We start from the raw sequence: 18,377 nt of genomic DNA on the forward strand, positions 1-18,377 counted from the left end.
AGAAACAGAACAAGCCGGGCAGTGGGGGTGCATATTTGCCTTGAAACTACTGAATTGATTAACAACTAGACAGTCCAACTAGTATGTGAGCAAAAACATTACATAGAACTTTGCTAAATAATATCCAAAAATGACATTGACATCTTGAATAGCTATGTGCTGACTGAATAAACAAACACCTTCTTGCCCTTTGCTGACAAGGCCAAGGCACAAATCATTATCTCTGGAGAAAACTGAAAAGCTTTACAAGGCCAATAAAAAGTACAAAAGGTTGGTGCTCTGTTCAAGTATAGAGTATAGTTCAAATTCCACACTTTCCAGTAAGGAAAAAAATGGTAATTCCTAAAATATTTCCAGTTTTAGAATACTAGGACAAAAATCTTAACAAATCAAGTACTCAAGAGATACTTGCCAAGTGTGAATCTGTTACCAATGATTGCTTCTAAATATTCTTTTGTATTTTCTAATATATTTTAAGTATTCCTATTAAATTAAATAAGTATTTGTGAGTATATATGTATGTGGAGATAAGTAAATATTCATTCAAATCTCTATGAAATACACCTGAATACTACTGGATATATATTTCCTTCTGAATGACAATGTAATAAGTTCTAATGTGACTATATTTAAACTTTTTTTACAGGAAAAATGTTATCCACGTCTTAAGGAAACCAATTGCCTTTGAATTTTTGCCTCAAAACAAATCAGAGTATAAGGAAAATTAACGAGAATGAAAAATTTAATGACACCAGACTTAGATTCAAAAGTATACACATGTACCAACACATGAACTTATTGTATTTACTGTGTTAAACACAGAGTTCACAAACCCAGGTAAAAAAAAGCAATCATTAAATTATCTCACCTTGTTTCCCAACTTAAATACTTCTTCCAAGTTGGTGCTATTGGTATTTATCATAATTGAATCTGTGTCTCCATAAATAACTTCAAGATTCATCTAATAAAAGCCAAAAGTATAAAAATTAATAACAAAACACATGGCTCATTATATACAATTCTACTACTAGACACTATAGGTGACATTGATTTTTTTTGACAGGTCATGTTACTTACTACCTGTACTATCAGGGTACACAACTGAAAATTAAGCCCTTCACAAACTAGAAATCCAAGTAGTGAAAGATTAAGAAAACCTTCCTAATTTTCTTCTAAAAATGCTGGGAAAATTAACTGTGTGCAGTTTCAATTCAAACAGAATATAGAATTTGATAAAAATAAGAATAAGCCTAGGAAACTGGGTCTTTATTTAACCATTGTGGCATGTGCTTAGTGGTCTTGGCAGTTTAAGAAGCAATAAAATATGAATGTAAAACTTCTAGGGCATAAATATTTATTAAATTCACCAACAATATTTAGGAGACTATAAATAGTGCTGAAATACAATAGCAAACAACATTCGAGCACATAAGTATAAAGGAATGGAAATAAACTCTAATTAGCACCATTACTAATTTTCCTGAAACACATACAGGCTTCAAGCAGGAGCTAGATCGTATCAGTGCTGATACAAGAGCAAAGGCTGTACCCCATTAGGCGGGTGTATAAATGTAAACTAGGCATCCTAAAAAACAATTTTCACTATGTTTTGGTTATACTACTTCTTGACACAAAAATGTCACCCGGCATATTTAAGAGTTGTTTTAGAATGAAAATGTTCAGCATTACCTTCTGTACCATGTCTTTCGTATGCATCAAAATCTAAATAAAACAAAGGTCAGCATTAATATATTACAAAACTAAAAAGGCATAAATACAGCACAAGAGGTTTCCAATTTCTAAGCATCTTTAAAACCCTTGAATCTATCACACCAATCACTCTCAAATAACACCAATATAATTTAAGTTTAATCTCTATTCTGATGTTTAATAGACATGGAAGCTGATAAATATCTTATTTCTATGTATATTTAATAAACATGTATAATAAGGTATCCCTTGATAATATGGCAAAGGCCACTTATTCTCAGTACTAATATCTTAATAGGATTACATGATTTAAAAAAAAGCTCTATAGCACTTAAAATCTAGCAATTCATACCCATATTCAGAATCTTAAAAGTATCCCACTTTAGTTAAAATTATTTTGTAGACTAAGTTCTTTAAATATGACTATATGGCCTAGAGTAAGCCCAGTGCCCAACAAAATGGTGAATTTCAATAAACAGTAAATGAAAACAAACATATAGATAATTATGAATGGGTCTGTTTCCAGGCCCAAATGGCTACAGGCTACAAAACATAAAACAAGGTACACATAGACAAAAGCAGATGTAAGCTACCTCAAACCCTATCAGCAGCATCATATTTAGTATGTGAAAAACTCTGAAGAAATAATATGATGTACTGAGAACAGAGATAGAGGTAAGGAAATATTAAATCATGTGCAAGATACCCCCAACATCTACAAGAGGTAGCTACTATTAATATCCCCACTTGCTAGCTGCCAAATGACAAAGGGATTTCTTTCTCCTAGTCACAGCAAAACAAGGGTACAAAACCAGGCACTCTGGATCCACAGTATTGCCACTCCAGTATCACTTACTGTTTATGCATCTATCTAAATTATACTCTTTTCCAGTGAGCCTGACAGAAGGATGCCTTCATTCATTCTTTTCTATCTTGCCAGCTAACTGAAATCCCAAAGTTATTCAGTCTTTTTTGTCCTCCACAGTAAGACAAAGAATATACAGACAAGAGTACTTGCCTTTGAGCAGATTATAACATCTATCCATCACTTCTCATCTCCATTGCCCACTATTTGTTTTTACTACTTCCAAACTTTGCTCTTATGTCCAAAAGTTCTTCGTGTCTTCTTCCATGCCTTGGGGGTCATGGTGAATTCTGATTAAGCTAAGCCAGTAGTTTTTATGTGGGCTAGCTATATAGTGGAATTACCTGAGGATTTTTAAATAACTAAAGCAGTGACGATCAAAACGGTCTCCAGAGCTTGTTCCTGGTATAAAACTCTCCCTGACTATGCAAGAGTACTGGCTTTCTAAAATTTATTACATAGTGTCACTTTGTCTTTACTAAATAAAACAAAATCTCCCTATATTTAATATCTGGCCCAGAGTATCTCTGACCCAAGTTTTTAAAAAGACTTCCAAAGATGATTCTTAGGGTGTGTCCAAGAAAACCATAGTAACTCCATTTTGGAGATACTACCATGTAAAAGATAGAGAATTAGAAGAAAGCCAGCATTACAGATTGACGGCCAGCAACAATAGACATCATGGTGATCATGAAGGACCATGCCAGAAGGTTCAAACAAACATGCTGAGAAAGCACCTGACTCCCAGGGTTATGTGATTATTGCTGAATGACATCTGTAAAGTAACTTTTCTTAGTACCTACCAATTTGAATGAATCGGGACTAATCTCCTAAAATGTTTTCAAAGCCTCCAAGATGAAGCAGAAATTTTTCAACTGCATCCAAACCCAAGCTCTACCTATCCGCCTGTTATTTCCTTCACTAAACCTTAGTGGGCCAAGGGAAACTGGCCTGTCTGTGAACAGTTACCATACTACAGGTCCATCTTTATTTGCCTTCACTCATACAGAGAGATTTCCTGCCCAGTCCCTGACCACGATTACAATTTATAAATCTCACCTTAAACCAAATTATATTCCATAAAGCCTGAGGTAACTATCCTAGCCTAGAATCTCATTGATCTGTTCTTGCTCTGTTTCTCTAGTAACCAAATGATGCTTTATACTATTAATGAACGTTACCCTCCCCAATTAGACCACAAGCTTCTGGAGGCACAAGGGCATGTTCCCACCTGCAGATATGACAAGCAATCAAACTGTATGCCAAGTGACTGGCAGGTCCCTCAGTAATCTCAATTAGTTTTTCTAATAAACACTAAAATTAAATTATGGGACAATGCAATGTAGAAAATGCCTACCAATTTTTTGGGGGAAAGGGAAATAATGAGATTGGCCTAAGTGAAGCTAATCACAGAGAGGATGAACTGCTTATCAAAGGTTCATTTCCACCTCCTTATAAGACTTAGCTACTCTCATCACATGATCTACTCCATAAGCTCCCTAGGTAACTGATATATGTTACCTGCAAATGAAGTGACCCATGATCAGTTTGTCACTTTTTACTACATACTCAGTATCCAATTTTTGCTCCTCTTCTCTCATAATGTGCAACAAATCTATGCTGTCATCCCTGCGCATGACCTAGCAACCTTCACCACTCACCTCTTTTCCAATCTGCCACAGACTCAATTATTTCCAAGCCTGATCTGAAGGCTAGCAAAATTATCTTCCCTCTCTGGTGGCATAACCCTTTGAGTGGTTTGGGTTTTGTTGTTGTTACTGGTGTTACTGTCAAGACAATGGTACAAACTGCTTTTGTCAACTAATACTTTCATTTTAACAACCCACTTATTCTAATGACTAATAATGTCCTACTCATGAGCATAGGTTGTTAAAAATCATTGCCATCATAAACCATATTTCAATTCCCCCAAGTGAACTTACTGGGTCAATCATTATGATTTATCATTTTTGAAAAATATAGCCCACTAAACTCAATAAAGAACCTATAATAATAATTTTGTATATACTTCCTGTTACCATGCTCCCCGGGTGCTTTCTACCAGGAGCTAGTGACTAAGTCCTCAAGTCAAAGTTGTCCTCAGTCTGCAACCCTTCAGTTTATCTGATGCTGTATGAGACAAACTAGAAACAGTATGACAACTATCTGCCTGTTATTCTCCACTAAGCAGCTCTATATGATGGATACTGTGGTAACCTACGGATTACCCAAGTACTAATAAACAATAACATCCAAAGGCTGCCTTAGGCCCAGGCCTCAATTCCAACTGCTCACTGAGAATGGCTTTACTATTGGATACCCAGTAAATACAAAACTTAGCATCTAGTAGAGGGCCCAGTACATGACGACCACTAATAAACAACTTGATGGTGACAGATGAATGACCCTTTAGGGTAAGTAGTTTCACAAGACCCATGTGACAAATGAGGAAAACTAAGTTGACACTTTACCTCAAGATTTAGAATTGTGTCTGACCCAGAGGTTATAGTTCAGGTCTTGGCCTAAAAGCAGGACCTTTGGATTCATTTTCTTTTGTGTTCCCACAGCCTTATTACAAAGACTAACCCATATGAATGTTCTAGAAACCAATAATCGTAAACTTATATGTCACAGGTATTTTCTCAATTGAAGAAATACATTTTTAAAAATAGCTACTGGTATCCAGAAAAATCTACTGGACACAAGGTACAGTGAATACATGATGACTGTTCATAAATTCACTTCAAAGTGACAAGCCTAATATTAAAGCTAGCCATTCTGACAGAAAATCATTTTATAAGCACCACTGGCCAGCAAACAGGGCTGTAAGATTGCTAAATTCATTAATAAGGCAGTCTACAGCTATCTGATTTCACAGCAACACCTGCATATTTAGCTACTCATTACCAATTGGATGATGGAATTTTTTTCAAGCACATTTCAAAAATCTGCCAACTTCAAGTGTAAAAAAATAAACTTTGTGGTTAATTTTTCCCTTAACAAAGTACAGCTGTTGAGAATAATTGTTCAAGATCTTACCCTGTAATGTCAACTGCAGCAGAACAAAGAGTATTTAATTAGCAAATCTATCCAGTAATTCAACACCTATTATATAAAATGCCTTCGTGATTTTATTCAGGATAATTTGCTAAGAGGGTTATTACTGACATTCAGATGGAATTTAAAATTCCTACGCAAGTCGAGTCATAATAGCAGTAATGATCTCCCCAATCAGGAGATTCGGTGTCACACAAGGCTCTCTTGCAATGCAGCAGCCGATTTCCTGACTTCTTAATTCCTGGGCTCAGCTCAGTGAGAGCCCTTCATGCCGATATTTCAGTCAGCAATACATCTTTAATGGGACTCTATTAAAATAACTAGAACAAAAATGACTTTTTTTTTGGTTAAAAAGAATGACAGCACTGCCATCATATCAATCATTACAGGCTTTGCAGAACAGTGTGGTTAGGGGAAAGAGGAGGGGGGAAATAGGAAAGGGGTGGGGGTGGGGAAAGCAATAATTAAAATAATATCAAAAGGTATTTTAACCCAAATCTAAGCCTCTAAGGCAGGAGAAAGGTGATAAAACTAAAAAGGAAACTTAAAATAAATTTTTTTTAAAAATAAAAATGTTTTCCCCCCCTGGAATACACGTACAATATGCAATTTACTAAGCGGAAAGCACAAGTTTTCCACGAGGAGGTTAACAACTAACAGCAGCAACACCTAAGACTACCATTGACATGTATATTTATAGGTTTTCCTAACCCACCCAGCAGTACACCTAGGTATTTATTCATATTTTCTTTCAAAAGAATACTGTTGTGTTACAAAGCATTCAAAAGTTATGAAATGTTTTTAATGTTGTCATAGATTAATAGTGTTTATTAACACTAAATAATTGAAAACATCAGCATTTGACAGATAGAAAGTTTCAAGGTCCTACTCCCAAGGTTATGTCTACTATAATAACCACTAACAAGAAACCCACTTCAATATATAATCTGTGTTAAACATAATGGAAATCCTACACACTAATGAAATATTATATAGGGTCAAATTTCAAACAAATAATGAATAAAGAGAATTAATGTTGAAATCCCAATGGCTTGTAATTACACAAAATTGGAAATAACTGGAATAATTGGAAATACTGTTAATAAAATTAAACATTAGTACAATGGGGGTAGCAAAATGAAGGATTTTGAATGATAGGAAAGAAAAAAGTAGAAGAAATATAAATATTATGATACTTGGCAACGAAATCATCATCTAAGTGCTTCCTACTCTAAATTTCAGCAATTTCCAAGCAAGACCCAAGGCTACATAGTTCTCCTACTTGATGAACATTTATTTTAAGCATGTTATTAGATTGCATTTTCTCTTCATTTTTTTATTCTCAATTTTTATGTCTTCTGTGTAAAATGCTCAAAATATAGCTAGTGTGAACTGAATAAGCATTCTGTTTTCTGTCTTTAACAATCACTGCTTTTATGATAGCTTGTTTACTCCTATTAACATTAATTTTATTTTCTCTAAAACTAGGGTGTTCTTAATACCTAGTTCTCTGAGCTTGGTAGGAATAAAAAGAACTATATGCTTTTAAAAAATGCTATGTAACAATAAAACGTACTAATACTAAGAAAAGAAATACAAGAGGTCAAAACCTGAGCCCTGATTGAAATTGCCATTTTTACTACTTAGGTCTCTGGATCCTCAGCACTGATGAAGCAAGGAGGTTGGGATTACCTTAAAATCTAAAACTCTAGAATTCCAAGTTTAACATGCATAAATTTCTATCTCTTCACTTGATTGGGTTGTTTTATTTCTGAAACATCTCTTTAGTATTAGGAAAGACAATAATATACCCAACAAAAATACACTAAATACAAACGTGTGTGTGGGTGTGTGTATTTCCATATTCTAGGTTGTCTTTAAAGACTATTAAATGTAAAATAACTAAAACTGTTAGTGCTCACAAGTGGTCTATATAGTTTTACGTCCACTGTATAAGTGAATGGCTGACTGTATCTGCAGTACTTAAAAGTACCCAATACCGCCTGGCAGTGGTGGCCCAGGCCTTTAATCCTAGCACTTGGGAGGCAGAGGCAAGTGGATCTCTGAGTTTGAGACCAGCCTGGTCTACAGAGTGAGTTCCAGGACAGCCCTGGCTACACAGAGAAACCCTATCTCGAAAAACCAAAAACAAAACAAACAAACAAACAAACAAACAAAAAACCAATACCTTCTGTTGAGTAATCCTTTCTACTTCTACCAAGTGCCAATAAACATCAAACAAATACGTCATGGTTTCTTAGCCTCAGTAGCATTTATATTTTAGGTCAGATAATTCTTTGTCATGAGAGCCTACTTTATATGATGTACACTAAAGATGTTTAGCAGACAAAGGCAGAACTTCCTCTCAACGTTCAATGAGCCAATATGTCCCCAATACTAGACTATATCTTTGCAATGTGGCAATTCCTTCACATTTTTTCTTATTCCTTAGATTTTCTCCAGTCAGTCTCTAGCATCAGTACCTTCTAAAACAATCTTAACCCTTTCCCAATATTCATTCTAAAACATTCTTCCTTGACATGAAATCCAAGATTCCTCACTTGATCCTAAGATTTAAGATCTACTTGAGGACTTATCTTCTTTTTGTTTGTTTTGTTTTGTTTTGAGGCAGGGTTTCTCTGTGTAGCCCTGGCTGTCCTGGAACTCACTCTGTAGACCAGGCTGTCCTCAAACTCAGAAATTCACTTGCCTCTGCCTCTCAAGTGCTGGGGTTAAAGGCGTGTGCCACCACTGCCTAGTGAGGAATTATCTTCTAATGTTTCCCACACTTGTCCTTCAACCAGAAATTTTTCATATATTTTAGGTTCATTAAACACAGTATGTTTCGCTTCTTCTTAGTGCATCAGTCTCTAAACATGCCAAGTTCTTTTACTCCTTTAAAAAAAAAAAAGGCAGGTCTCATGTAGCTCTGGCTAGCCTGGAACTCACATTGCAGACCAGGTTAGCCTCAAAATTCAAGAGCTCTCTGCCTGCCTCTACCACCTAAGTGAGGGGAGGGTGGGAGTGGGGAGAGAGATTAAATTGGCTCATGTTCTATTTTTGCTTCTGTGCTCTTCACATGTAGTTTCCCCACAGTGCTTAAAACTTTGCCATGGCTAATTTTGTATGTTAGCTTGGTTATACGAAACACCGATTTGGTCGAACACTAATCTACTCACCAACAGGAGAACTCAAGTATGGGGCTGTATCTTTTTAAAATATTAAATTTCCTGTAAAAAATAAAGACCTAAGAAGGTAAAACTGAAACTAAAGCAGAAGATATTAACCTAAGGGCAGTGAAAAAATCCTGATAATTCCTAGCAAAGATTTGAATGTATACATTTTTCTAGGAAAAAGGTCTTTATTTTTCATCAAATTTGAAACTTTAATTGGCTTCAAACTACCTACTCTTGAATATGCCCAAATGAGTCACAAGAACAGAATTTTCTGGCTCCTTAGGAGTCACAGAATGTCCATAAACTATAAACACTCCAGCTTAATGAGTCTTGCCCCTAGCTTTTGAGTTGGGCATTTTCAGCCCCTATCTATAGTACAATTCCCCTCACAAAAAAAGCATGTACGTGTCCAAATGCTCAGAGTGGACTCCCTGATTGCTTCATCTAGGGGGCTAATTAAGATGCAGCCAAGCTATGTCCATGCTTTAGTGAACATCAGCACTCAAGCAAGTTTCACACAACCTGATTAAAATTGACTCAAAATGTCTTACTTCAGTAATCACTTAGATGGAATGAATTTTACATTAGTGGGATCAAGCATACACCAGGCCTCAGTGGAAATGAAAAGGGCTTACAGTAATAGGATTTATAAACCCACCCATTAGGTTAATGGCTAAATGATTTACATGTAACTTTCTCCCCCACCCCGCCTTCCTTCACCCTTTAACTCAGTAAAAACTATGCTTGGCATTTTCCACTGCAGTGCCACACACAAAGGAAATAGCCTTTCTATTTTGGGACATTCTAATTTCTAATAATGGCCTGGGTAGATACCATTAACTCTTTCAAAGCACAAATAATTGACTAATAAAATTAAGTATTCTATAAGGCCTGAAAGTGCTTAATTGATCATAATTGTCTATTTGAGAAGGAGGCGTCAGGCTGGCTATGCTCAGATAATGAAGTTGGGCAATTCTGAAGCACTGCAATCAAGATAATACTTACAGCTAAAAAGGGTATTAGCATTTTCTAGAATCTGCAACATTTTCTTTATAACTGAGGTCATGGGAAAATCTGACTAGAAAACTTTAAGCCCCAAACCCCTAACAAATGACAGATCTAACAGGTTGTCAGTTGTCACTACTAAGCAAATAGCCTGAAGCTCAATCCTGAAGGAGCACATAGCTGGTAGTTTAGAAGACCTGAAATTGGAAAGTGACCAATGCCTTGACATCACCATTTCTGATTTCATCGAATGTCCTTTTCAGCATCAGTGTGCAACAAGACAGTCACCGTGATGCCTTTCATCACTCTGTGCGCATGCAGGTGGCACAAGGAACTTTAATTCTTCCTTTTTTATTTTTTTTTAGTCTTGAAAATTGAACCCAGGGCTTCATGAATGTCAGTAAAATGCTCTACCACTGATCTACCACTGGCTTGGAAAATTATTCACCTAATACCAAAGGGTAACCCTTTGTTCGGTACTGAAATTATATAGTAAATCTTGTTGTACAGGGGCCATCTTTTAACATGCCCTCTTATAGTATTTTTTTTTTAAACAAAGGTTATCCCTTATAACCCTCTATCTCATTAGAAGTTCCTAAAAACAATTTCATGAGATAGCTATGCTTTAAATTTAGGGGCCCACTTGAGAAAAAAAATCTTTCAGAAAGATGATCTAGTTTAAGGAAAAAGTAATTGTGCTCATCTATTCAGAGAAATATGTACTATAGACATTTATTATTCAGGCATTCTTCTAGAATAAAAATATTTAAGAACCAATCAAATCATAGGTTCTCATTTATCAATCATTTTTCTCCTGTCTCATTATCTTCTATAGTTTCAGGAAAACTGTGAAAGAAAATTTGAGAAGTCATCTAAGATAGAAGATACAGAATATAATCTAGAAGCAGTAATTTGAGGTCTATGTAAGATTCTTATATACACTGCCAAAAAAATTCGCCTTTACTTTCAAAGTGGTATTTCTACTCTTTCAAGTTGGCCATGGTACAAACATTTTATATAAATGATATAAAGCACTGTGTTAACTTTTTGCTTAGAAACCCCCAAGAGAATTCACTTATTGATGTACCAAAAAGAATTTACTGAATTTCCCATGCACTAGCTAGTAAGGAGTACAAAGATGAATGATTGACAAATAACCCCTAACTTGGTATGTTTATGTGTGTACATACATTCATACACATGCATGTCTATAATAAGAGCCCCTGGGGCAGAAGTTAAAGAAAAGTTCTTGGAAATAGATGGCATGTAAGTAGAAGATGAATCAAAGAATGTGAGAAAAGGAGAATGAAGAGAGACTGTGTGAAGAAGATACAAAATGGTGATAAAAAGAAATTGCATTCTTCTAAAAGATTTTAAAACTGCTTTAGCCCTCCAATAGGAAGACTATAAAGCATATGGTAGAGTTAGAATGCTCAGGGAAAGTGGGAAGAGAATGGAGAAGAGCCCCAGCTATGAAAGACAACTGTACTAAGTACTTTAGAGACTGGCACCATAAACTGAGAGCTTAAAGATCTCCAAGACAATAAAACATGTAGCAAACATGGACAGTAGGAACACAGTGGTCAAAGTGGCATGCTATAGGCTGAGCAGCATAGAAACAGTGTCAGTAGGAACACAAAAATCCCATGTACTTAGGACATGAAATCTAAATAACTTGGCAATAGGTTCTATTTTGGGCAAGAGGACAATGGAGTCAAGCAAGTATAATGTTTATGCTCCTGGCTTAACAATTGCATCTAGGAATCCAAGAAGGGTAATTTTGAAATTGAATAGGGTGTACTTTGGGAACATTTAAACCAAGAGCACAACTGGTAAGAGGTTTAGAGGGTAAATGTACCTCACTGGGCAAGCCCAGTGACCTGAGTTCTAATCCTGAAACAATTATAAAAGTAGGAGAGAACTGACTCCTGAAAGCTGTCTTATTAATTCCACATGTACACCCACCATGGCATGTGTACATGCCTTCCTTTACACGGCCCCCACACATACACAATGACAGCAATAACAAATCTAAATAAACATTCCAAGCAGGCAGGTGGAAGTAAAAATGCTCAGCAGAGGGGAGGGGATGTTTGGTGTTTGAAAGAGATACAATACATGAATAAGCAGAGCAATATTATCCCACAGATAACTTGAGAGATGGATAGCACAACTCAGGAAAGGCAGAGCAGCGAAAAGGGAAACTAAGCAAAGGAGTGCACCACAACCAATGATACTAAAGTAACAGGTGCTCCAAGGAGCCTTGATCCCCCATTCCTCCAGTACCTTCGTTTCCCTTTCAGCTATGTGTCTCCAATTCTTTCTGTCAAAATTGGCAGGTGTGACATAAATGAGGGGCCACTGGCAAATCTGACACAGGCTACCAGTCAGACAGTCAGGCACCACATAACGACCTTGAATGAGAACAATCCTAACAGGTGGTTATCGAAATACTGAACAAGGTCAAAAAGGAAGAACACTGTGCCTTTTCATAAGATGAAAAAACAACTTATAGAGGCAACTCAAACAACAATCAAAACTCTATCTCTGCCTCTCTTTTTGAGATGATGCTGATGAGCTTCAAGGGGAGAACAAACATGAATCAATTTATATCACAAGATACAATTTATATCCAGTAAAAGAGAAAGAAAAAGGTAGATCCAGACTTGGTGTCTCACACCTAAAGTCTCAGCACTCAGGTGGCTGAAACATGAGGGCCAACCACCATGAATTCAAAAACAGCCTGGGCTACACAGTAAGATCTAGGTAAGCCTATGATACAGATTAAAGGTCTACCTTAAAAGCTGAAATAAAGTAAAACTAGACACCAGAATTGGTTCTCCTGAGTATCCAAATGATATCCTTCATACGAGAACTATGACCAGGTTGTAAGTGATTTTATTACTTTGTCACTGGTTAGATTTTATAACAGCAAATATCTTGTAGTTCTCATGGATCTTTGGCCTCAGAACAAGCCACTGTTTCTAGACAGGACAGGCAGCTGGAGCTCAGAACTAGGTGAGAGTAGAAGGATTGGTTCAACCTTCTCTGAAAGACAAACACCTTAACCAAGGCTCAACAATTCCACTGAATGGTAAGAAGCCAGGAAAGGTGGTCATGTTTGTGTGTGCGTGCATGCATTCATGCATGGGGGGAGGGGTGGAAGTGTCTTTCTTTTCTCTGGAGACAACTTTTTCTGCACTCCTACCCTCTTAGACCTTATGACTGCAGAGGGCATGGTTAGAATAAGACACATACCACTGGCATGTGGGTACTCAGATAAAGAATCCAACCAGTAGATCAGATTGCTGTCAGCTGTGAAAGAGCCAGCAGCACTTCAGCTGCTTCTCATTCTTTATTTTTAAATGGCAGAATGGGCTCAAGGGCATGGTGGCCTGTCACACAAGAAGACACTAAGGATTTTTAAAGATAAAATCAAAACACTTGAGGGTGTAGAAGCTCAAATAGGACTAAGGAACTGAACAAGTGCTTCAGAAAAGCACAGAGCATATGAGGATTTGACAAAAAACAAAAACCAGTCACTAGAGGACTTCTCTTAGTGACATAGTAAAGGGGAAACTAAAAAATTTGGAGCAAAAATGTCTAAACTACAAATGGCTTCATCACTGATTGGACTCTAAAATGCTTGGTTTTAGAACAATGAGACGAGAGCATTTAAAGGTTGGAATGTGTTAAAGTTACCTAATCAATCTTCAAAACCAAAGGGCACAGATAATTACACATAAACCAATAAAATTTCAGTCTCAGATGAACTTAGTGCTGCAGAATTAAAATGTGCTTTATGTATCCCTATATCCCTACCAACATCACCACTAGATGATTCCTGACTTAATTCTCCTTAGCTGAAGACCAAGTTGGATTCTGATGTGCAAACTGCTTTTGATGATATTTCATTTTAAACAGATAAACACTTTTTGAAAAAACGCAAGCCAAAAACACCCTTTTGAGAAACTAAGAAAACAGATGTGGAAGCCATTTGTTTAGATGAAGGGGAATTTTCGCTTTTATAGGAATACAATGATTCATGAACAGGAAAAAACTGTCATCAAGTTTACTTCAATAGATACTCTTGGGTTTGAGGCAGCTTTCTAAATATGGCCATTGCTTTGCTTCACATCTCAACTCTCCTGAAATATCTCAAACTACCATTAACAAACATCACTTTTGTCTTTGTTTTTTGAAGTTTTCTGCTTAGCATTAATATATTATGCTGGGAAGGGGGCTAAAATCCCACAACTGTGGGATACATACTTTCTTCCATTGCTTAGGTAAACTAGACTAACACTACCAAAAGCGTTGGTTATTTGTCAAAACCATGCTGGACTAGGCAGAGTATGGTAGCACACACCTTTAATTCCATTACTCTAGAGGCAGAGGCAGGTAGATCAGAGTTTAAAACCAACCAGAACTCCACAATAAGATCATGTCTCCAAAACAAAATAGAAATCTAGCAGGCTTAAGTTTAGCTCTCCTCAACACTGAAGGAGATGGAATAAGAGAATAGTGGACTTTTCCCCAACAACTTCTGCCAAAGAGAAAACTACCTTTTTTGGTTTCTGTTTAATGACATGCTAGTAACTAGACCTGCCTCTGCCTCCCAAGTGTTGGGATTATGGGCGTGCACCACCATTGCCCGGCTCAAATTTGATTATTTTAACCTATCTCACACACACACACACACACACATACACACACACACACACACAAAATATATGTACTTTTGAACTAACTATACCTAGTCTCACTATGACTATAACTCAATATATGCCACCCTACTTATTAATCTCTGGATTCATATACACATGAACATGTCTCTCCATAACAAATCCACAGATATCACACGATTTTCAAAATGGCAAAACTCTCTCCTAAAGGGTTGCCTCTTTCACAATACTAGTACTTTTATACTGATGCCAAATAGGTCCTGAAATAATATGGGCAGGTCCTTGTCACATCTTTTTATTACCAACTTTAATTGTTCTGAAATACGTTGACAAGAAACAACTTAAAGGAGGAGTTTATTTTCGATCATGACTTGAGGAGCTATTGTCTATTATGGCAGAAAAAAGGCATGGCAGGGAAAGCAGCTTATAGCTGAGGCAGCAGAAACATTAAGCTGATTGGCCACATCTTGGCAGACTAGGCAGCAGAGAAAAGAGAATTCTGACACTCAGCTGGTTTTCCATCTTTCCCCTTTTTTATTTAGGCCAGGAACAGGGCCTATGTCACCTTCATTCAGGATGGATTTTCCCTCAATTCTCTCTGGAAATGTCCTCACTGACAGGCCCAAATGTGCCTCTTTGGTGATTCTAAATACAGTCAACTAATAACTAATTAATCAGTCCCTGGCTACTTTTACCCAAAAGAATACCAAAGCAGAAGGTGGCCCAAGTGACTTGTATGAACCCTTTGCAGATCATCCTAAAAATAGTACAGCAGCACATGTATTAAAATCAAAGGATATTTTGCAGAAGTCAGTTCTCTCCTCAACTCCATGAGTCTTGGGATCAAATGGGTCATCCAGCTTCATGGGAATGGCTCTTAAGAGCTGAGCCATCTTGTCGGCCCCTGTGAACATTCTTCTATGAGAACAGCTATGACATAGCTTTCTTATCTTGACATATTACCTCAAAATGTTTTTTTCTACTAGTAGAGATGTATTATTTTGAAGTATACAGTTAATATGTTTGGAGTTATTTAAAATTTATATTGAGAAAAATGTATTTTCACTATTGCTGTAGACGAGCATCTACATAAGACTGTTAAATTGATAGTGGTTTTATATCAAACAACTTTATAATACTTATTTTTATTGTTATGATATCTTATAAATTTTAAGGAATATGACAAAAAAGATATTGTAGGTATTGAAGGGGGGGTCTCTGGGAGGAGTTGGGGTACAAAAGGAAACAAGAATGTGATTTAGGCCGGGCAGTGGTGGTGCACGCCTTTAGTCCCAGTGCTTGGGAGGCAGAGGCAGGTGGATTTCTGAGTTCGAGGACAGCCTGGTCTACAGAGTGAGTTCCAGGACAGCCAGGGCTACACAGAGAAACCCTGTCTAAACAAAACAAAACAAAACAAAATGTGATTTAATTCTATTTACTTAAAATATGTTTTTAAATGTTAACAAATTCAGATAAATTGAAATCATGTAAGTTTTCTCATCATAATGCAGTAAGAGTTTTAAAAAATAGGTTTTGAAAAAATATAAGCCAACAACTAGTTGGATAAAAAAAATGTTTTTTTCCTAAAATTGTTTTTTTACTTTACCAGACTTTACCCCAAACAGAAAGAAAAATAGTACTATAGTTCTATCAGTATTATTTCCCCATTTCTCCCTTTATTTCTATATTCTGCATTCAGCCTTACCACATACAAGTTACAAATTAATGTTATATTTAAACCCTAAGAATGATAATGTAATGGTCACATTTTTTTATAATTGATCTTAGCCCCCCAAAATTTCTAATGACACATTTTCTATCTCAACCTACTACTTAGGCTCATGATCTGAAGAGTAATTTTTTATAGAATCCTAATTAAACATATATTTACAAGGGGCTCAGCACTGACTGAGTATAAAAGGAGTTTCAGTAGCCTAAAGAAATGTGTAAAAAAAATATGAACACTTCCAATTGAACATGGTTCATGTTTCATTGTTTAAACATTAAAGCAATGAGACCAAGAGCTGGACTGAAGGAATGGTAAACCAAGAAGACTGAGCTAATCTCATCACGTCCCAAAACACTTTTCTGGATGCATTCCTAGCTCTCTAAAAAGAAAACGAACATGTCTTCAGTCCATACCCAGAACAAACAGTAAAGTTAAGTTTTAAAGGGGGTGTTGATACAAGATGGGGGAGGTGAGTGCTTTGACATCATTTAAATATACTTGATTCTACCTACTATTCCTAACAGGGTAACTAGTACCCAAGGCTCTTGCCAGGGTGAGATAGCTGATAATTCACATGGCTTCAGTGGAATGACAAATGTGATCTTCCTTAATGGTCTAAACTTCACATTTCCTCCAAATCCAGTCATTCCTGTCAAGTAAGACTCTCTTCTCTTCAAGCCTATCCAGCTACTTTCACGTCAGTGTCTGTAGCATCCTTTCTCCCCTACCAAGAATTACACTTTTACACACACTGACAGCCTACAATGCTCAAGACATGGCACTTAACACTGAAGATGAATAAAAAGCAGTTCAAGCCCTTTAAGAACTTACAATCTATATTGAGAAATTGCAATCAGTAGCCTCATTTCTTCATATTTTTGTTTTAATTTCAACATCATCCCTACCATTGCTTGTAATTGATGTGCAAGACCTACACTTCATTCTGAGAACTCAAATCACCCTTTTGCCAGTAAAATCTTCAAGGCAAAATTAATTGTCATTTCTCAGATTACATTCTTCAGCAAACACCTATCCTAAAGGAAATAAAAGGTATCACTATCCTTCATCAGATCCAATACAACAACCCTGTATATGAGCATTATCTCAAGACATTAAGCATCTCATATGAGCAAATTTGTCCCTCTTGAGAATCATTAATCTGTATCTGTAACTAAAATGATCTCTATATAATCTCTGTGTGGCATGCTTGAGAAGTGATTTTCCATAAAGTATATTGGTTCTAGACATATGACTCCTTCCAAGAGTATCAGGTGAATGTTACTAAAGATTAGTCTTTTTATGTTTTGACAAACTTATGTGTCTCCAAATATGACAGGTACCACATCATCACTTCATTTCACTCTGTTGGGGGTGAAGGCTGACCTAACGTACTACACACTTATCACTGCCAACTAGGTTTGGCTAATAGGATCAGGAAAGGTAGGAGGGAGGGAGGGAGAAGATTGGGAGTAATGTTAAGGTCCATGGCTCTCTCTAGAGAAACAGGAAATGCTACCTGGGTCCATATACCTATGATCAAGAGTCTTTTGTGTAACTTTAATTTTTTTCAAAGCCTACTTTTAATGATGGTTCTTAAACACTTTAACATCCGTTCTAACCTACCACCCATCAGAGGTGGGGAAAAAAAAGGATATGGAGAAAGTCTATTTACAGATTGTTCTTTGGAGCAGATTCCACCTGCATTTTTAGAAAATCAGCAATTCAGTTCACAGGTTAGCAGCAGTAGCAGCTCAATCCACTTGCAAACACTTGAAGGATACCCCAGTAGTCCAATTCAGTAGTGTTGGGATAGCAGCAGCAGTGGCAAGACCTAGCAGGAACAGTTAGGTCTCAGTCTAATCAACATGGGTCAGCAGGAGAGACAAGCAAGAACTCCAGAAGTTCTCTGCAGTGCCTTTCTCTGTGAAGCAAAGATCAATGGAAGGCAGGAGAGCAACAAGCATTGCACAGCTAGCTCTATAAGCAAGCCTAGCCCAGCCTCTGTCACTATCTGTTAATCCTATTTATACTCCCTTCAAGCATCACCTGTCCTCCACCGGTCTTGCCTCAGCACATGGGTCTTGCCTAAGATGACATAAGTCTGCCAATCAGCTGGAGTCCACTGAACCAGCAAGAAGCCACAGCACAAC

At 36.8% G+C, this 18,377-nt stretch overlaps 1 protein-coding gene across 1 annotated transcript in view; it reads right to left on the minus strand.

Annotated features, from left to right (window-relative positions):
* Pola1 (DNA polymerase alpha 1, catalytic subunit) overlaps positions 1-18,377 on the minus strand; it is a 312,053-nt gene that overhangs the window by 182,481 nt on the left and 111,195 nt on the right. Inside the window, exons 27-28 of the mRNA XM_031364848.1 lie at positions 1,690-1,722; positions 869-961 (exon numbers count right to left, since the gene is read on the minus strand). Coding sequence (XP_031220708.1) covers positions 869-961; positions 1,690-1,722 — 126 coding nt within the window. The remainder of the gene's footprint in view (positions 1-868; positions 962-1,689; positions 1,723-18,377) is intronic.

The sequence above is a fragment of the Mastomys coucha genome, chromosome X, assembly GCF_008632895.1.
Source record: "Mastomys coucha isolate ucsf_1 chromosome X, UCSF_Mcou_1, whole genome shotgun sequence".
Classification (NCBI taxonomy): domain Eukaryota; kingdom Metazoa; phylum Chordata; class Mammalia; order Rodentia; family Muridae; genus Mastomys; species Mastomys coucha.